The following is a 21554-nucleotide window of genomic DNA, read 5'->3' as shown; positions in this document are numbered from 1 at the left end:
TATAAGAGAAGAGTTAGATTTGGATTATTTTTATCGCTAATTGCATTGTTTATAGAAAACATGTTGTGGAATTTTTCCACGTTGTTTTCTCTTAAGTATTTGTTATAGTTTATTTTCCATATATTTCTAATATCTTTTTTGATCCTCTCTGCAATTTTTGCCGAGGGTATATTTTTGTTTTCCTTAAGTTTCATGTTTCTGGCCCACCATAACCGCGACGTTATTAAGTGAGCCAGAGTCATTGCTATTTTCGCAGTGTGGTCTTTCTTTGACAAGTGCTCGATGTTTGTTAGAAAGATCGCATGAACAGTATTAAATTTTTTTGTTGGTAAAAGTCTTTGGTACGTTGGTATAAAGGCCTTCCACACAGACCTAGCCTTTTTGCAGTTGATAAAAGGGTGCATTGTTTTTTCCACTGCGCCGCATGATTTACAATTATTGTTTTCGCGGCCTCTGTTTTTCCTCCAACTCTGAATTTTTTCAAGAGTCGGAAGTGAGTTAGTTAAGGCTCTCCAGAGGGTGTTTTTGCTGGGTCCGATGGCGTAAGATACAAAGCTTTTCTCCCATATTTTTTGCCATGGAAGATTTTTTTGTAGCATTGTATCCCATGCCCTTTGTATCTTTATTAAATTGAAGTTTTCGTCAGCTTTTGGTGAGAAACGCGCGGATATTTTTTGCGCTTTTAGGTTTAATTTCTAAAATTTTGTCATCGCACTTAATGTTCTTAATGATGTCTTTATAGTAAAATGGGAGTTCGTTTAAAGATTTGGGGAAGTTGTTTTTTGTAAGAAACAACCATTGCGGGTAGTTTGTTCGCGCGTGTTTAGCTAGATGGTGCGCCAAATAATAGTTTTGAATAAAGCATGACTCGTGATTGTTTTCTTGTTCATTTATTTGGAGTATATGTTTTGTTCAGAGGGCTAAACCTTGCTTTTTTGTGTCAAGAATGCCCAGTCCTCCTTTATTTATTGGTAGATTTAAGATATCGCTTTTTATGGGCTGCGCGTATTCGCTCTGCCATAAGTACGCTGATATTTCTTTTTTGATTTGCTTGGCGGTAAATTCGTTAATTGGGAAGCCGTTGGCCACGAACCACACCTTAGAGAGTGCAAGAGTATTAACAAAAATACCCTTGCACCTCAGAGATATGTTTCGGTATCTAAAACTTTTGATTTTTTTTCTAAAGTTTTCAACGGCTTTCTTCCAATTTGCGCTAGCGGTGTAGGCTAGGTCGGTGTGGAAGGTAATACCTAAAATTTTAATGCCTGAGGCGTTGCACCAGTTAATATTAAACAGCTCTTGGTTTAGTATTCTGGTCGTGTTTTCATAGTGGATGTGGTTAAATCCACCTAACGCCAGACCTTTGGTTTTGCTTTTGTTAATATTTGATCCTGAGGCTTCCTCGAAATCGTCTAGCGTTTTGAAAACGCTTTGGATCGATTTCGGGTTCCTCAGGAATATTGTGGTGTCGTCAGCGTACTGCATTACTTTTAAATTGTTTTTTGTGCCAGGCAGGGGAATGCCATCTATGTCAGGGTTGTTTCTGACTTCTAGAGCGAGGGTTTCCACTGCCAGGCAATAAAGCATGAGTGAAATAGGATCGCCTTGACGAACACCTCTGTTTATACTAAAAGGTTCACTCATGTATCCGTTGTTAATTATTATTGATTTAGAATTTTTCATTGTTTGCATAATTGCTGTTATAAATTTTTCACCTAAGTTGAATTTTTTTAGTGTTACAAACAAAAAATTTCTGTCAATTTTATCGAATGCTTTTTCCTGGTCGATTGTAATCAGTACACTATCTAAGTTTTTTTCGTTAGTGTACTGTATTAGGTCTCTGACCAGGAAAATGTTGGAGAAAATATTTCTTCCCGGTACCGAGCAAGTTTGCGACGGTCCGAGAATTTTATCTAGTACCTTAGACAATCTCAAGGCGAGGGCTTTAGTGATTATTTTATAATCCGCGCACAGCAGGGATATTGGTCTCCAGTTTTGCAACGCCGTCAGGTCACCCTCTTTTGGAAGGAGACTAATCAGCGCCGTTCTCTGTGACCACGATAGCTCGTTATTTGCATCGAAGACATTACTGTTCATAAGATCGGTAAGTTCTTCTCCGTAAATATCCCAGCATTCTTGATAGAATTCTGCCGGGAGGCCGTCTATCCCTGGTGTTTTGCCTTTGTTTAGGGACATTGCAGCGTTATAAAGCTCCTCGCTGCTAAAGGGTATATTTAAAGACGCGTTTTGGTCATTCGTGAGGGATGTTTTTATATTTGCTAAAAATTTGCTTTGTTTTTCTTTATTGAGATTTTTTGTTTCGTAAAGGTTTTTATAGAAATTTCTAATTGTTTTTAATATTTTGACGGTGTCCGTGTGAACAGTGTCACCGTCTTTTATTTCTGTTATAATTTTTTTCTTTTGGTTATTCTTTTCCATATGAAAGAGAGCCTTGGAAGGTTTTTCGCCCTCCTCTGCAAGGGTTTGTTTAGTTCTTACGAACACGCCCCCGTCGCAGAGGAGTTCTTGAAGCTCTGATCTCAGATCCTCAAGCTTTTCCAAGTCTCTCATTTGTTTTTGGTTTTCCTCATCGATTTGGTTTTGTAAAGATTTCTGTTTTAGTTTTATTTCGCGCTTTTTGGATTTTGACGCCTCAATAGCAATCAATTTTATGCGGGATTTTGTGATGTCCCACCATTGATTGCTACTGGAGTAACTATGTTTCTTAGTTTTTGCCAATTCAAAATCTTTTTTTAGTTTAGCTTTAAAGGCGCAATCGCTTAATAGACTAACATTTAAGTGCCAGTAGCCCGGGCCTCTCTCATTCACCTTCTCAAGTTTTAGAGTACAGCCGAAGGCTTTATGGTCACTTACTTTGTTTTCTATTAAAGCGCATTCGCAATTTCTTGAGATTGTCAAAGGTACATAAATTCTGTCTATCCTGCTTTTGAAAGTTTTGTCCTGTTTTTCTTAGGCGAAATCACTTTTATTCGGGTTTACATATCTATAAATATCAACCAACTCGAACTTTTGGCAAAAAAAATTCAAGTTGGCTTTGCCTAAAGTATTGCTTTTACTGTGTAGATCACCCCCTTCTCTGTCTAACAGAGGGTTTTCAACCATATTGAAATCTCCCGTAAGGATCATATATTCTGATCCGCGCGCATGTTTTCTTATTTGCTTAAAAAAGTTTTCTTTTTGTTGTGGGTCATTTGGCCCGTATATATTAATTACTCTTAGATTACAGTTTTTCAAAGTAAATGTGGCTGCAAGAATTCTCCCACAGTCGTCTTGAGTGACTTCTTCGAAAATAGTGTTGTCTTTTGTTAGAATGGAAACACCTCGCTCTCTTTGGTTTCCGTTATTCCAAAGAGAGCAACCGTTAGTGTGGTGTTTCCATTCATTTTTCCAAGTGTTGTTATTTTTCTCGGTACTATGCGTTTCTTGCAAGCATATAACGTCATAGTCCGAGTTTTTGAGAAATCGAAATATTTTGTTTCTTTTGGTCTCAGTTTGGAGACCGTTCACATTTAAGGTGAGAATTCTTACATCCATTTATATTTAAAATAAAGCATTTTAAAATAAAGTTTTCTTTTGTTTATTGTAAAGTAATAAAAAATGAAAAATTATTTTTGTTTCAAAATGCGCGAAGTCAATAAATTAATATAGTTGAAAAAAGTAAAATAAAAATAAAGGTATTTTACCGTTGTTTTGTTCATTCTTTGGTAGATCTTTTTATGTTGTCGGTTTTTCGGTGGTTCTGATCGGTTTTTCTTTTGTTTTTAAGTTTATTTTCGGGTGTTTGGTTGTTCTCTTCCATTCGCGAATCGTCGTTTCCTTCGCTTTCTATACCATTCTTCATTTCGCTGTCTTCATATGTTCCGATAGTTTGTTGTTCTTTAGGGTTGGTGATTACTTGGCTTAAGGTATCTTCGGTTTCGTTAGGGGTATCAATTTCGGGATTTGTTTTGGGTTGTTCTAAAGTGTTTCCTTCGATTTCATGGTTAGATTTCATTTCACTTGGGATCGTATTTAGACTTATCGGTTCAGATGAATTTGGATTTTCAGTGGTTGTTGGTGGTAATTGAGGGATTTTTTCTGGTGCTGGGTTTGTGTTATCTTGACTCGGATTTTCAACAAGAGTATTTTGTACAACTTGCGCTGTTTGTTGGCCATTATGCTTTGTTCTTATGGCATATCCCATAATATTCATGGTGACCGGCATCGGGCTCGGCATGTTTTCCATAACCGCTACGAGGATTCCTGTGTAGTACTCAGTTCCACTCACAGGCGTTTTCCTCATAACAGACTTTGTGTAAACATGCCGGCCGTAGCCCAGCTGTTCAAAAACGTTGCCAATGTGGAGATTTTTGTGCTCGATAGGAAGGCCAAACACAGACACGTGAGTAACTTGGCTCGGCTCCCTATCAGGGTTCGACTGTTGAAAGATGTGATGAAGGCCGCCCACATCGAGTCCCCTCTCCAACAAGAAGTTCTTCGCGGTGTCAGTCTTCATCACTATCTCCAAGACAGTGTTTCCACGAATTAGTTGGACGCCTTCAAGTTCTCGTCCTAAGTTTACTGCCTCGAGGGCACTTATAACTTGATCGATATCAACTCGTTTCCGTAATCTTGCTATTAGAGTTTTTGGGAGATTTTTTTTATAAATTCTTTGGGTAGCTACTGATGCGTAGGACATTTTTGAAAATTTTGGTAGGGCTTCCGCGTCCCTTCTCTCTTTCGTCTTCTGCTGGTCCGGATCAACTTCGATATCGTCGTCGGAGATTCTTTCGATAACAATTTCGGCGGTCTCTTTGATCTTTGAAACCATATCGTAAATAGCCAAAAAAACACAAAACTCCTAAATAAACCACTAAAAAATAAATTTTTCCACTTTTAAAATCGCTGCCTCGGCCAAAATCAAGAACAGATACTACACTTGATCTTAGCCATTAGGCCGAGAAGCGATTAATTTATTCTATAGAAGAATAATTTATTCTATAACATTGGCAAGATTGAATACAGGATTATTTCAACTGATCGGTTTAACACAAAATTTATCATTGAGATCAATGTTTTTTGCTTGTGGGTCTATAATATTTTGTGTTTCTAGTTCAAGTATTTTATTCATACTTATATACACAAGTATTTATTTATTATGATGTTTTTATCACTTTATTTTGGACATCTAAAAACTTTGTTTATATCGAATTGTTTTTGGTTAATTTTATTAATTCTGTAAATTAGTTATTATTAGTAAATAATTATAAGGAACTCTTTTTCAGCGGGTATTTTCCTTCATAATCATATTTTTTGAGTAAAAACTTTATATTATTATTATTATTTTTTAATGTTTTAATTTTATTAAATATTTCTATTAAGATCGGTTACTGTCACTCCCATCGAGTCATTGTGCAGAAAGCCGGGCTAGAAAGTTTATGCAATGTCCGCAGCGAATACAATATCATTTTTAATGTTTTTTTATATTTTTTAAGGGATAAGAAAATGCTTGGGTCTATTCATTTATAATTATTATAAGATATAGTTTGACTTTAAACTTTTCAGTTTTTACTGCTTGTTTTTCCAAGTTTCGTTTGGAAAACCGAACGGTTTTACGTTTTAAAGTTTGATACTAAAATGCAACCTGGATTATGGGGTAGTCTGAAATACCCTGATCTTTTACCTCAAGATTGTAAAGCAAACTGTTATCATTGAGATTAGACAGTACATTTCCGAAATATGCAAATATGCGCTGAATTGTTTATACAATATTTACTAAATTCAATTTTATAGCTATACGTTTATAGGAGAGGCAAATTTATAAGAGTAACAAAGCAGAACAGTGGTTTTAAGTTCTTCCAGAAGATAGTGCAGTTCTGAAAAGAAAATATTGGTTAAATAATAAGATTTCAACTATAGATTGCGATGAATTATGTATACAATATTTACTAAATTCAATTTTGTAGTTATTTTTCTTTTTTTGTTTTTTTGTTATTGAGGTGCCCCAAAAAGACCTAACGGTCTTGTTACAGAGCGCCGCGGAAGTGCACTTAACCAGGAAGCTCATGCCTCCTTCCTTACCGTGACGCGAAAATATGTCCAGAGCTCGTTTCGTACCCTGATCTCCTACTTCTAAAGCAAACGCTCTAACCACTGCGCCACAGCCGCACCGCATTTAGTATTTTTTTTTGTTCTTACAAAATAATAAATATTTACAAATATTTTTACTATTTCTACATAATAAATACATATATATTATTTACAATAAGTTTAACATTATTCATCTTTGTATATATTTTTCCATTGACACATATTTTTATAATGCAGGTTTATAATATAAGAAAGAAAAAAAAAAAAAACTTCTTTACATAAATTTAACTCCGCTCTATTCAAAAAATATTCTGCAGAGTATATGCCAATATTTTTAAAATAATCTCGTGACTCTCTCTATATATTTTTTTTTGTTTTTTGTATTTTTGTTTTTTTGTGTTTTTTAATTTTATATTTTTTTATATTTTTTGTTTTTTTATTTTTGAGCCGTTGTGCGGAAAGAAATCGAGAATATAGAAAAAAAGTTGAAAATGAAGTTGGTAAAGATTAATTAAGTATATTTAGTAAAGAAAGATTTTATTAGGTAAAACTAAAAAAATACAGGACTTTTACACAAAACATCACGTTACGAAATCTACAGAAAACATGCAAATAATAAAATATATATCATAAACTAAGGGCTGGCAGTGATTGTGTAAAATATATATAACAATATTTGTGTTGTAAAAAGAAAATAATGTTTTCAGGGAACAGGAACACCTAACTAAACATTTAGTTCTTTCTATGAGCCAGTGTATTAGTTTAGCTCATATGTTTAGTTTCAAGTTCCCGTTCTCTATTTGACAAAAGACGTTTTTAATACAAAAAAATTGACAGAAAATGTCCGTGGTATTTCTACGGACATGAAAGTTATATTTTAAAGTAATAATATTCCTGATTTTTCTGGTAATTATCCTGATCACTGCCATTGGGTCAATTTTCGAATTCTTAAACATATGCTGGTATCTGCTGTTCCATATTTCACTCACAATGGTTTGAGTGACTGTCAACAGCAGCTGCGAGGTAGGGTTTTTCTCCGATAAACTCGCTGTTTCAATCGAGAAAATCGAATTTATCGGAGAAAAATTATTTTAGGATGTCAAGGAGTTATATACATGTTTAAAATACTCCCATATTTCAACAGAAGGAGGAAAGTAGGCAAAGATATGTAGGTTGTACTCAATTTTATTACAAGTTTTACATTTGTTATTTTTAACAATCTGTTGCCTTGTGCTTTTGGCTAGCAAGGCCGCAGAAGGTAGACTGTTGTGTAAAAAACGAAAGAGGATATTTTGTGTCGGTCCGCATGCGTGGGAAGAAAAGTTTTTTTTCCAAATTTGGGTCCACGGCATTGTTGTTTTTGTTGAACTGTTCCAGAAAAGTTCTGCTGGCACGACTGTCTTTTTGTTTTTGCCACTTCTAAGTAGAAATTTTTTGTTGATTTTAGGGGGATGTTAAACAGGGACCCGTTTTTGCCTAATACTTCAATTGTTGTTTTGTAGTACTGAGACGTTTTGTTGTCTCAATATTTTGGAAAAGTGTTTTACCTTAAAAAATTACAGCTTTATGTTTTGGTTCATAAATTTTATAAGTGAACATGCCAACCAATACTTTGAAAAGTAGTAACAATCGTGAGATATATCCTCTCCGCATTCCTTCAGTTGAAAGAGTGTTTTGAGGCGAAGTGCAAGACTTTGCTCCTTCGGTGAAAAAATTCGGAGACCTCCGCTTTTGACGGGTAAAAAAAGTGTCTATCTCTTGACCGGATTGAAATTGGTCTTTTGCCACAGATTTTCGAAAATGGTCTGGTGTAAAAAGTAACACCCAATATTTTGAAACCGGTGTTATTGTTCCACTCCATGTTGTCCAATTCTTGGTACATTTTAGGATCAAAACCCCCAAGAACGAGACCTTTGGTTTTTGAGGCATTGATCACTGAACTTGCTTTTTCAAACAGTTTTACATTTTCAAAATACTGGCGGACAGATTTTACGTCCCTAGCAAAAAAGTTCGAATCGTCTGCGTACTGCTACATTTTAAGGGGTTTCAGTGTTCCTGGTCGTGGAAAACCCACTATTCTGCTGTCCGCTCTGACCACCAAAGCAAGAGCTTCAGCAACAAAAACGTACAGCAGAAGAGAGAGAGGGTCACCTTGTCTGACTTCTCTTTCCGTAGGAAAGAAGACCGATAAAGAACCGAAGTTCAGAACAGATGTTGAAACTTCTGAATACAGAGTGTTAACAAAAGATACAAAATTTTCTCCGAGGTTTTTGGAGAATTTGCAGTAGAAACGCACAATCGACTTTTTCAAACGCCTTTTCTTGGTCTATACATAAAATGAAACTAGGTAGATTTTTAAATTCTGAGTAATTTATAAGATTACGGACTAAATGTAAATTTGAGAATATTGTTCTACCTGGGATTCCGCAAGTTTGATTTGGTTCTATAATTCTCCCCTCTACTTTTGCAAGTCTTAGGGCAAGCGCTTTTCAGATTATTTTGTAATCAATGCTGATTAAGGATATTGGCCTCCAATTTTTGCATTCAGAAAGATCTCCTTGTTTTTGGATTAGTGAAATTACTGAGAGTAATTTTTATAGAGTGCCTGGTTTGCTTCTCTACAAAAATATCATAAGCAAGTTCTTCAAAATCTTTTTCTAAAAATATATATATATATATATATATATATATATATATATATATATATATATAAATATTTTCTAAAATTATTAAATAATAATAAAATAAATAAATATATAATAAAATAAATAAATAATAATAAAAAAAAAATAAATAAATATTTTCTAAAATATATATATATACATATATATATAAATAAATATAAATATATAAATATATTTTATAAAAAGTTTTGTAAAATTCAGCTGGAAGTCCGTCATAGCCCGAAGATTTTCCGTTTTCAAATTTAAAAAGGGCTTCTTTTAGTTCCGGGAAACTGGAGCAAGAAAAGAACATCGCGTTTTTCTTTGATGCTGTCTAAATTCGGATTAGCGTTTTGTCGCTTCCGTTGGATTTCGTTTTCAATTCTTTTGATTTGTTTTTTGTTTTTCGCACTTTCCTGTATCGATATGCTGTATCAATCTTTTGTCTATGCAAATAATTATGCAAAACTCTTTTTCCAATAGGGAACAATTTAATTTCCAGTATCCTGGTCCTCTCCTAGTTTTACTAAATTTACAGTTGTTGACACGAACTCGTGGTCGGAAAAAGGGTTGAGAATTTTGATGTATGTTGTTTTTTTGGCAACTTTATCATGGCAATAGATTCTGTCGAGTCTACATTTGACCGTCTGATTTCGCCATGTGAATTCTCTTTTGTTGGGAAGCTTGTAATGAAAAACATCTACTAGGTTATACTTACCTTGGAATACCCCGAGTTCAGCAATGCCGCATGTGTGATATTTAGAGTTGTTTGGGCCTTTTGTGTCAAGAGGTAGGCTTTCGACCATGTTGAAATCTTCGGCCAACAGTACGGGTAGTCCTGTGTCCTGCGAGATGTCTCCAAGGTCGCCAAAATTGGCGCCTTTCTCTCGGCACATTAGGAGCATAAATATTCAGCACCTGCATTTCGTGTTCATCAATTTTTATCATTAAATATTCTCCCGTTATTGTTATATTTTTATCATTTAATATTCTCCCGTTATCGTTATATTTTTATTATTTAATATTCTCCCGTTATTGTCCCTTTTTCGTTCGTTTAAAGAAACGTTGGATTTAGAGAGAACCGCCACCCCAAAACAGTTATCACTCGGATCGGAGTTCCAAATAGACTCGCCAGTCCATTTTTCACTCCACTGTTTAACAGTGGAAGGTCCGGATTTAGTTTCCTGAAGGAGGATAAGATCAAAAGAGGATTTTTTTAAGAAACCCAAAAAAGTTGTTGCGTTTGTCTTGGTCGCTTAGACCGTTAGTGTTGCACGTTAAAATGTTAATAGCCATGAGGATCAGCTTTCCTGTTTTGAAAACTCGTGGAGCTTAAACATAAATACAATAATTTTACAACCTGACATAATAACCTTAACCTTAATTCACGAGTTTTCTAATAAAATTTTGCGATACAAACAGCTGGACTCACTAAAGCATAACATTTTACACAATGAGCGCGTTCTACAACAAAACGAATTAAAACAGCTTACGCGCCTTTTTACAAATAGAACATGCATTATAAGAATAAAACGTCAAAGAATCGAAAAATTTAGCAGATTTGAGAGCAGATAAAAAAAGAAACAAAATTTTTTAGAAAGAGAAAAAATTATGAATATATAGAAAGGAAAATCCTTTCGATTTCGTTTCCGCACGTTTTAAAATGTCGTACTCTTCGTAGTCGATATTAAGCTCCTCGTTTTGTTCTCCTAACTGATATTGTCTTTCCATTTCCAGGAAATCAAGCGGAAGTCGTTAACTTCTTCCAATTGATTTCCTTGTTTTGATGGTGTTCCACCTTCTCCCAGTTCGTTTTGACTCTTTCTTTTTGGTTTTGCCGTTTCTCTCAAGTGGCAAACAATCTGAGTTACTTTTTTGCCTTGACTTTTCCTTTCCTTTTTATTTAATCTCAATACCTCCGGATTCTGTTGCTTTGGTTGTTCAAGTGATACTTCAATGGATAAAATCTCTTCCGTTTCACTTTTCAAAACCTCCGATTTTTTATTTGGAATTCCTTCAGCAACAATAGGTTTTTCTGAAGTCCTTGTTTTATTTTCAGGTTGACCATTGTGCTTGTATCTCAGCGTGAGACCATTGACATTTTCAAAACGCAGTAATGGGTTGATGCAGAGAATTTTCCTATTTTTGATGATAATGACAAGATTACCTGTAAAAATTTTCTCTCCGTGAACTTTCACGCTTTGGCAGTAGAAAGATTCAAATTGTCCACGCCCTAGAGCTAAATGGTTGCCAAGTTTGTTGATGGCTTCCTAGCATCCATTTCGAAAAAAACCAATGGATATGTTTTGAACCAGGACATGGATTTTTTTAAATATATTTTTGTTCAATTTTCAACACACAACCTTTTACCGCAATCTCAGTTTTTAAAAACAATGGAATTAATAAGCAATTATGAATAGCAAACTCAAAATACTTATGGGCATAATGTCTGGTAACACCCCATACATTCGCAAGTAAATCTTTCTCAGATAAAGCAGTCAAAAAATCATTAACACTAATATTAAGATCTCCATATCTGCAGCATAGCACATAGCTGTTTTCATCCACCTGCTTAGAGTTGAAAATGCCAAGTTTAGTCTTTGATCCAGGTGTTAAGTTAGATGATGAAAGAGCACCAGCATAACTCTTAGCCATTATAAATGAATGTAGTTATACGTTCGTGGAAGTGGTAGGGGGATATGAGTAACAAGGGGTAATAACAAAGAAGTATTTACACAACGACATCCTGATCAAAATTATTAAACTGTTTTGAATCATTATGGCGCCATATTTTCTTGATTTACTGGTGGGCCATCTTAGTTCATCCATGTTTTTGTGACAATGAAAAACTCTAAAAACTAATTATTAGTAGTGCCATGAAAGACAACAGATTTACTCATAGTAGATTAAGCATTTTGGATACTTAAAGATTTATTCATTTCATTTTTGATACCTAAATTAATTATATTTTTATTGAAGTCTAATTTTTGTAGTTTTGATGAGGTTGAAAGTGGTTTTCATTTGATTCTTTAATACAGAGATAAACACAATTGGTTACGTTATCTTTGAGGTTTGCGGGCATTAGCTGCTGTTTTTGGATCAAATAACTCAATAAATGCTGCTATTGGATCAAAAAATTAATTTAATATATATATATATATATATATATATATATATATATATATATATATATATATATATATATATATATATATATATAGACACACGCGCGCACACATACCGCAATCGCTATTTTAAAGTTCAAATATAAAAAGTTGATTTAATTTCAAGTTCGAATATATAAAAAAAGTTGACGTCACGATAACTTTGCTGTATTTTTTCTAATAAATAAAGTAAACCCATAAGTAATTCAAAATTAGTTTAGACAATGAATTTTTTAAACTCTTTCTTGCTTAGCCTTAAACTTATGAGTAAGGAAAATAAAAACCTGGGTGACGCTGGGTTAAACGTAAATTACTCTTACGATAGATTTTTGAAGGGTGGCAGGCTGCCCATGAGTTCGAATCGCCTACTTTAGCGAATCGCTTGTGTTGCTGCGGCCTCCGACGACTTGAAACAAAATTTATGTTTATTAGACTCAACGTCAATTAGCAACTCTTAAAAACGAATTTACTAATGCAATAAGTAAATAAAAACTAGTTTCTATTAATAATGTAATTTATTAGTTTCAAATATATAAAACAACAGTAACTATAAATAACCATTTTACTATAAAAGAAAAAATTATTTAAAAAGGTTTATAAAAAATTATTCATCATCGCTCCAATCATCGTCGGTGTCACTGTCACCATCTTCTTCGCTATCTGATACTTCCAATGCAATACGTCGTGCAAGAATAGAAGCCACATCATTTCCCATAGTAAGCTGTTTTTCTTCTTTTGATATTTGCTGAGTTTTTTTAAGATTCATACCTTTTCTGATAGCACCTAACAAATCGTTTCGTGGATCAACTTCAACTGGTTGAGGTGGTTTGGCAGCACTTAGCTTGACGCTGCTTAAGAGCCCACTAGATATAACACCCACAGGCGGGGGAGGTGGCGGCAGCACTGTAGCAACAGTAGGAGGTGGAGGTGGCATTGGAGGATTCCCTATAGCTGTTTTATTAAAATCAAGTGGAGGTGGTGGAGGAATAGATGAATCTGGAGTTAATGCAACTGCAATAGGAGGTGGAGGTGGTGGTGGTGGAGAGTTTGGTTTTGCTTGTACAAAACTTTGACGACCAAGAGGTGGTGCTGGTGGCGGTGATTGAGGCAATTCAGAAACTGATACTGGAGACATACTACCCGAAGATAGAGGAGGAGGAGGAGGTGGAGCAGATGTTGGTCTACCTATTAATGAAGTCGTAGACATGCGTTTTGCAGCTTTTTCTTGAGACAAATTTGGAGAGCCATTGATTCCCGGCAAAATATTTGATGAAATTGATGGATTTCTAGATTTCAAATCTATGGATTTCTCTGGAGTATCTCCAGTAAAGGAAACGTCTTGGATAGGTGTTTGTTTTCCAGCTTGTATTTCCCAATCAGGAACATTTCTACCAACATCTTTCTTCCTCACTCCTTTAATTACCTTTTTTTCTATATCTTGTTTTTTTGCACGATTTTCTTTTTTCTAAATAGTAATTTAATGTTAATAAAAAAAAGGCAAAATGAATTAATATCGTAAATTATTACATTCTAATAATTTGCAATAATTTTAGTTTGAATAAAAATAATTTATATAATTTTAGTGCAATATTACTTTAACTTTTGACTATTTTAATTAAGCAAACTTTTCTAAATTTATACGCAAAATTTCTTTTTATTGTAAAAGACATTTAAAGAAATATATTCCAAAGTAAAAGACATTTAAAGAAATAGTAAAAAGCATTTAAAGAAATGTTTGTTTAGCAAAAAAATTCAAAGAATCCATTATCAAGATAGGTAAAAATAATTGAGGTATAAGAGAGATAAAAATCCATCTTATCATCTTAAATTTTGTTGTGACCACAATAACTTTGTTCTAGAACGTTTTTTTGCTGTTGTTGCTTTATCTATTTTTTCTAATACATTTTTTATGTTTTAGAATTGTATGCTTTATAAAAATGAAATAACTTGGCTTCACAAAAATCATGTTGTTTTTTTTCATAGAATAAATCAACAAAGTTATTAGTTAGCAAACCCATTTAAATCAATTTACAACTCATTTAAGTTGTTTCCTTTATATTTTTTCCTTAGATCCATTTTAATTGTCTTCATATTCAGTTCATTTATTATTTTTATACAGATTTTATATATATATATATATATATATATATATATATATATATATATATATATATATATATATATATATATATATATATATATATATATATATACACTGATGCTTAAGCATTTTTTAATTAAAAAAAACAACCATTAGTTGATTTGACATTTCTCTGTTATATAACATAATGTTGATACTTGAAACTTGTGAAATTCAATTCTTTTGTTAAAAAAAAAAAGAAATCAAGTTTTAGGAAAGACAGTCAAACTGCGTACTGCCTTTAACACCCACTCCCCATTGTACACATTTGTACATTTTTAAGTAACCCCCTCCCACCATACATGAGAACATACTTTATGGAAGACCCCTTAGCTAAGTGTAATACTATTTGTATATATATTTATATATATACTTATATTTTATATATAAATATTTATATTTTTATATATACACACACACATATACAATGCACACTTAGATAGGTAATCTGATGTCATAATACAATAGGGAGCTGCAGGGGGTTTTAGTACATATTAGGGAATCCAATTACGATTATCGATTACCCGAGTAATTGATACTTTATAACCAAGTTCCGAGTAGTCGACTACTCGGAATATTTTTTTCGAGTATCAAGTATAATATTTAAACAAAAAAATGTAAATATTGCACATTCATTTAACTATTAATCAATCGAGTATCGGTATTCTGCCGTTTTTTCTTCTTTTACTTCTATAATAAAGTTGCTTAGCAACCGTTGATTTTTAACTAAGTTTCAAAAGTTTTTTTTAACTAAGTTACATAAAATAAATAACATTTGTAATTTGAAGTTGTATGACGTAAAATTTGCAAGAAAGTGAAATATTTTAAAAAAATTTGTGAAATAAATAAAATAAATACTTAATTTTCTAATATATATAGCTGCCTTTGGTAAGTGAAGTGTTTTGAGTAAAATGTACTAAATTTCAAGTAATAAATGCATATTTAAATACGTATAAATTTCAATTTTCAATTTTTATGTTGTGATTTTTTATTTTCGTGATTTATTTACATATACCCAGAAATGTCTTTGAAAAAATCAGAGGTATGGAAATATTTTACAAAAAAAGAGAAATCGGAGTCAGTTAGTAACATATGCAAATCTATAATTCAACGTCCGGGATCTAATACTACTGGAATGATTAATCATTTAAAATTACATAGCATATCTTTACAAAAAAAGAAATTTGGGCGACACAAATGAAACTGATGCGTCTTCTTCGAAAAACACAAAATCAGTTGGAAATGGAATAATAAATTTCATAAGTCGAGAATCATTGAATGAAATATTGGCGAAATGAGCGACAAAAGATGGATTTAGCATCAAAGGAATTACTTCATCTGAAGCCATTAGGGGTTTCGTAGCAAGTCGTAATTATAAAATGCCAAAAAGTGAAACAACGGTAATGAAATATATAATGGATTTTTATAAAGAAAAAAAAGAAGAATTAATGGGGTCGTTATTAGAGCAAAAAAAATCTGGAGAGAGATTCAGTATTACTGTCGATGAATGGAGTGATATAAACGTTAAAAGGTTCATGAATATCACTCTTCATTCAGCAACAAAGCCACCTGTAGTCTTGGGTCTATCTGCAATAATAGGTTCTTGTGATTCAAATGCCACTATCGATTTGGTAAAAGCAAAACTTAAAGATTATGGAATTGAAATGGATAATGATATCGTCGGATCCACACATGATGGAGCATCAGTCATGGTAAAATATGGGAAAAATATTTTACCATTTTCTCAGTTATGCTACAACCATGCTATACATCTTGCTGTACTTGATGTAATAAAAAATTGGGAGTTTAATTACGAATGATGATGCGGTAATTGATACAAGTTTCCAAGATGATGAGAATTTAGAATATGATGAAAATTTAGCAGATGATGATTGTGTTGAAACTACCAAACAAAATGATGAGGTAGCTGATGCATTTGCTATTGATGGTAACTTAAATTTCCAAAATGATTTAGTTAGACAATTACCAATCTTTCGTGAAGACATCGGCGAAATTCTTGATGAAACACGAAAAATTATTAAATTTTTCAAATATTCTTCAGTTCGAAGCAGTGTTATTGAAAAGCATATAATAGATCAAGAAGGCAAAAAGTTATGATTGTTACTCGATTGCAAAACAAGATGGAACTCAATAATACCAATGGTAAATCGTTTCATAAAAATATACGATTGTATACAAAAGACTCTAATGGAATTAGGTCAGCAAAAATGTTCACAAAAAAATATCAAAGTTTTAGAAGAAATATCACATGTTTTACAACCGGTTGAGCTTGCTGTTAAAGAGCTCAGTAAAGATAATAATAATCTTTTAAGAGCTGAAGGAGTATGCATTTTTTTGCTAAACAAACTAAAAGAAACAAATACGCAGTTAGCCATGGAAATGTTCACTGCTTTGAAGAAAAGAATTGAAGAAAGACGAAATGAGGATGTTGTATCACTCTTGCGTTTTTTACAATCTGGAAATTATCCTAAACCAGAGATTACCTGCCATTTTACTTATTTAAAAAAAAGTTCTATTCATTTATTGGCTAAAGAAACCTTCAAAAGGCTGTTCAATGAAGATCCTGCAAACACACAGATGGATACAGAGTTAACAATTGAAAATGAAGAAATAATTTCAAATAATGGTTTGGTTTCAAATTATAATGAACTCCAAAAAACAATTGAATTAATTATGACTGTTCCGAAAGAAAATAATGAGAGAAAATCCACATTGGAAAAAGAAATGACGTTGTGGGAGAAAGATTGTTCAAAACGAGGTGACTCTATTGGAAAACTTTTTACAGCATTATTGACAATACAACCAACGTCAACAGTAAGTGAAAGAGTGTTTTCGATAGCTTCAGCTTTTGTCACAAAAACCCGAAATCAGTTGAAAATGGAAACGGTTGACAAACTTGTATATTTAAAGTATTATTTTTTAAATAAAAAATAGATTTAAAACTAAAATTGTTGCATTTTATTTTAAATTTAATTAACACAACATGGTGTGGGTAAATTTTTTTTCCTTTACCCGGATACCCGGGTAATTAAAAAAATAAATACTCGATTACCTGGATAACGTAAAAATATGATTATTTGGACTCACTAGTACATATATTGCCAGGGAGAATATAGGGAGAACATGCAAGAAAGTAACTACTACACAGACTGAAGGTTTGGGTTAGGGTAGGATTAAGTTTTATTTATAACTCTTTGTTTTTTTCTTCCTGAAAAAACCAGATTAGTCTGCAAAAAAAGCTGCCATATCTATATCCTCTATAATATATATATATATATATATATATATATATATATATATATATATATATATATATATATATATATATATATATATATATATATATATATATATATATACATACGTACATATATATATATATATATATATATATATATATATATATATATATATATATATATATATATATACATATATATATATGTATATAAATATATATGTATATAGTTCTATAAATTGTTGCATTTGGGAGTACGTTAAGGTAAAAAATGATTCTTTCGCCAACAAAAACATCACTTTTAAATACTTTTGACTTTCACCCAACATTTCCGTGTTGTCGGAAAGTTAAAACCATTAATTTAATTACAAATTAATTGTTTTTAAAAAAACCTGCAAAAATGCAAATTTAATTGTTACAATTAACGTTACAATTATATGCTTTTAACAAGTATAAAACCAAATTTTGTACTAGATAGATAGCTTGTGCAAAAACCAAAACCTCTCGTAAGACGCTGTTTAGAGTAGCAGCTTATATGGCTTGCTGTATTCATTTTAGGACAGCTTTTCTTTCTGGGGGGAAGGCAGTACCCCAAAATAGTTTTAAGGACCTTGTTTTTTTTAGTCATTTTTATAGTCAACTTCTTCAAAATTATCTATTTAAAAAAATATTAGGAGGAGGGGGGCTAATGCCCCTGCCGCCCACCCGGTTGCTACGGGCCTGTTATCATCTTTGATCAATTTTTTCACTTGAAAAACACTAATAACTTTAATGTTTTAAGCTTGAAGCGAAGATCATTATAATATATTTTAATTCTGATAAAATATATGACTTAATTTAAAACTAATTTAATAAGAATATATAGTTTTATTCTGATAAAAAAGTATATAATTTAATTTCGATTAAAAAATATATATATTAATTGTGATTAAAAAAAATATATATATAATAAAATTTTAATAAATAAAGTAGATAACGTAATTTTTTTATGTTACTCTGTCATTTTTTTAAAAATAAAAAATCATTTTCAGTTGCAAATTTTTTAAAATGATTAAGAAATAATCATTTAAAGAAATTTAACATATTTTAATTCATTAAAATATTGTCAAGAGAAACTATTTGTTTAAATCAAAAATTTTCAAAAATGTAATATTAAATTTAATTATTGAAAAAAAAAAAAGTAAAAGAAAATAAACATTTCCTAATAGTAATTATAAAAATGAATTAAATAATATTTAACTTGTTTTGCAGTAATTAATTTTTTAATCACAATTTTTGCAGTAATTTAAAAAAGTTTATGTCTTTAAAAAATTAAGAAATAAAGAGAACTTTATGATGTCAAATTTGCATTAGGCTAATGCGTTAAGCATTTTTTATTCAAAACAAGGCCTGATACATATATATATATATATATATATATATATATATATATATATATATATATATATATATATATATATATATATATATATATATATTAAACCTCGGAATTGCCATGCGTACTTTTTAGTCCCCTCCCCTTTGAAAAGTGCGTACACTTTTGAAGTACCCCCCTTCTCTTCTCTCTTAATAAGTTAAAAAGTTAAAATTTATGTAAAAAAACAACATTATTTAAGAAATTTAAATATTAGAGATTGTCCATAAAGTATGCCAGGCATGAGTAAAAATAACAAGTCATCAAAAAGTGGTGATATACTTTATATTTCAAAACATTCCATTTCATTATAATAATTGCTCAATACTTTTCAAATACAATATGAAGTATAAAAAGAATTTCGGAATTTCTTCATATTTCAATTTTTAAAAAATTAGCGCAACAACAGTCTAAGGGTAGCAAGTTTAAAAGCTAAAGTTTTAAAGTATTATCAAACTTTAAATATTAATTTTTGAAATTGTTATGTAAATAGTATTTTTTATAATTTTTTAAACTTTATTTTGTAAAAAAACACTTTAAGGTCAGCAGTTACGCCGGCATTGCTGGATGCCGATCCTAATTCCGAGGGTTGTATTATATATATATTTATACATATATATATATATATATATATATATATATATATATATATATATATATATATATATATATATATATAAATTTATTTACATTAATACAACATTTTTTTTTTTTATTAGCCCTTTTTAAGCATTTTTTTTTTTTTTTTTGATTTTTTGTTCTATTATTTTTAGTTGACTTTTTAAATAAAAATAAATTCAATTAAGTTAAATTGTACATTAATGATAATTTTTCATTGTCTATAATATTTTTCATTGTCTATAATATTTTTCATTGTCTATAATATTTAAAAAATCTCAAAAAAATCTTCACTTTCCACGGCTTACCCTAGTTTATAATGACTTATTAGTTTTAATTGCAAAAAAAAATCTCAAAATACCTTTTTACGCCTTCTACTTTCTAATTCAACACTCATTTTTTGCTTCCAAAGTTCAAAAAAGTAGTCCGGATCTGTATAGAACTTAAGGGCATCTTTACCATCATGACGAAATACAGTAAGAGCTTGGAGGTTGGGGACAGGATCACATTTGCTGTATGATTCTAACATAGCTTCAGGTAATGTTTGCCTTGATACAACTTGTTGATCTGATCGGACAATTAACTTGAAAGCTTTTTGCATGTTAATATCTTGAAGCGAGACTAATATAATAAAGTAATAAAGCGAGATTAATATAATAAAATCAAATAGAAATTTCCTAATACAACATGATGTAAACATAAAATTAATTCAGCCCACTATTTTTTTCTTTTAAAACATAAGTTTATAAACCATAAGTTTATAAATAAATATATTACTTTCTTCACCAGCAGAATCAAGTTGTGTAGCTTTTTTTCGAAGTTCTATGAGTCTATGTTGAACATTGCAAGTTCTTTCATAAATACTGTTAGCATCATTGAAAAGTTCTGCAAATATGCTTTCAGCGTGCTTTGCCAAGCTACTTAACTGCATGATTACATCACTTAAGGTATTTACAGCAACTGTTTCAAGTTCATTTTTTACACCTTTTGGTATTGGTGCACGACTGCAATAAACAGGTTCAACTAATCTTTTAATAATTGGCATAGTCGAACCTTAATTATTTACATAATATTATAATCTAGTATAAAAAATAAATAAAATACTAATCTAATATGAAAACAAATACTTTATATTGCTAAATGATATTATTTTCATAGAAGATATCTTTGAAAATAATATCTTGTTTTTTTATTAAGCAATTTTATATTATATTTATAATCTTAAAACTATAATCTTTCGTCTTTTAAATAAATTTATCTTAATTGTCTTATAAATAAAATATAACTGCTCATTTTAAATTTTAATGTTCAAATGTTAACATAGACACTTTTTTCGAATAAATTTAAAAAGAAAACTTTTTTGCACATACGAATTTCAGGTATTAATATGTGCAGATACACAAACTAAAACATGTATGATGGAAAATATAAATATATTCCTTTCATTGCTCTTCTTCTTTTTCTGAAAAAAAATGTCTGGAATTTTAAGTTGCTGACATATAAAAAATTAAAGTGAGCAGTTACTTAGTTTTTATGTAAGAGACTTGAGAAGAATTGATATCAGTATTCCTAGTCATACCTAAAACTTATAACTCGTATTTAATACGAACTCAGAAATAACAAAATTGTCAGAAATAAAATAAACAAGCGCTAAGAAAAAAATATAAATATATTCAACTTAAATAAGTATTCTAACCTACAATATGATATAGTAGGTTAGAATAATTATTTAAGTTGAATATGTTTATATTTCTTTCTTAGCGCTTGTTTATTTTATTTCTGAAAATTTTGTTATTTCTGAGTATAATTATATATATATATATATATATATATATATATATATATATATATATATATATATATATATATATATATATATATATATATATATATATATATATATATATATATATATATATACATATACATATATATATATATATATATATATATATATATATATATATATATATATATATATATACATATACATATACATATATATATATATATATAATATATATATATATATATATATACATATATATATAATTATATATACATATATATATATATATATATATATATATATATATATATATATATATATATATATATATATACATATATATATATATATTATATATATATTTATAATATATTATATATAATTATATACATTGAGACGAGATATTTATGCTTTACA

At 30.6% G+C, this 21554-nt stretch overlaps 1 protein-coding gene and 2 non-coding genes across 3 annotated transcripts; 1 reads left to right on the top strand and 2 right to left on the bottom strand.

Moving 5' to 3' along the window:
• Positions 1-4769: 4769 nt before the first annotated feature.
• LOC136078905 (U2 spliceosomal RNA) lies at positions 4770-4969 on the bottom strand. The gene has a single exon (XR_010637793.1). It is a non-coding gene; the product is annotated as a U2 spliceosomal RNA (small nuclear RNA).
• Positions 4970-12167: 7198 nt separating this feature from the next.
• LOC124809296 (U12 minor spliceosomal RNA) lies at positions 12168-12319 on the top strand. The gene has a single exon (XR_010637790.1). It is a non-coding gene; the product is annotated as a U12 minor spliceosomal RNA (small nuclear RNA).
• A 94-nt stretch (positions 12320-12413) lies between these two features.
• Positions 12414-20455, bottom strand: LOC100207708 (actin-binding protein WASF3). The gene is made up of 3 exons (XM_065792711.1): positions 20126-20455; positions 19710-19969; positions 12414-13382 (listed from the first exon to the last, which is right to left on the bottom strand). Exons 1-3 carry the CDS (start codon positions 20391-20393, stop codon positions 12522-12524), a joined length of 1389 nt encoding a protein of 462 aa, XP_065648783.1. The 5' UTR covers positions 20394-20455; the 3' UTR covers positions 12414-12521.
• Positions 20456-21554: the final 1099 nt, after the last annotated feature.

The sequence above is a fragment of the Hydra vulgaris genome, chromosome 03, assembly GCF_038396675.1.
Source record: "Hydra vulgaris chromosome 03, alternate assembly HydraT2T_AEP".
In the NCBI taxonomy this organism is placed as follows: Eukaryota; Metazoa; Cnidaria; class Hydrozoa; order Anthoathecata; family Hydridae; genus Hydra; species Hydra vulgaris.
Note: the sequence above shows the minus strand (reverse complement) of the source record. Positions and strands in the feature narration are given on the sequence as shown.

Bases quoted from the DNA above. Each gene is read 5' to 3' on its own strand.
- LOC100207708 (XM_065792711.1), bottom strand. From the start codon at position 20,393: ATGCCAATTATTAAAAGATTAGTTGAACCTGTTTATTGCAGTCGTGCA. The intron at 19,970-20,125 runs GTAATATATTTA...TTATTATATTAG, and splicing joins TGATTCTGCTGGTGAAGAAA to TCTCGCTTCAAGATATTAAC. The intron at 13,383-19,709 runs GTATTTTGAGAT...ATTACTATTTAG, and splicing joins AAAGTAGAAGGCGTAAAAAG to AAAAAAGAAAATCGTGCAAA.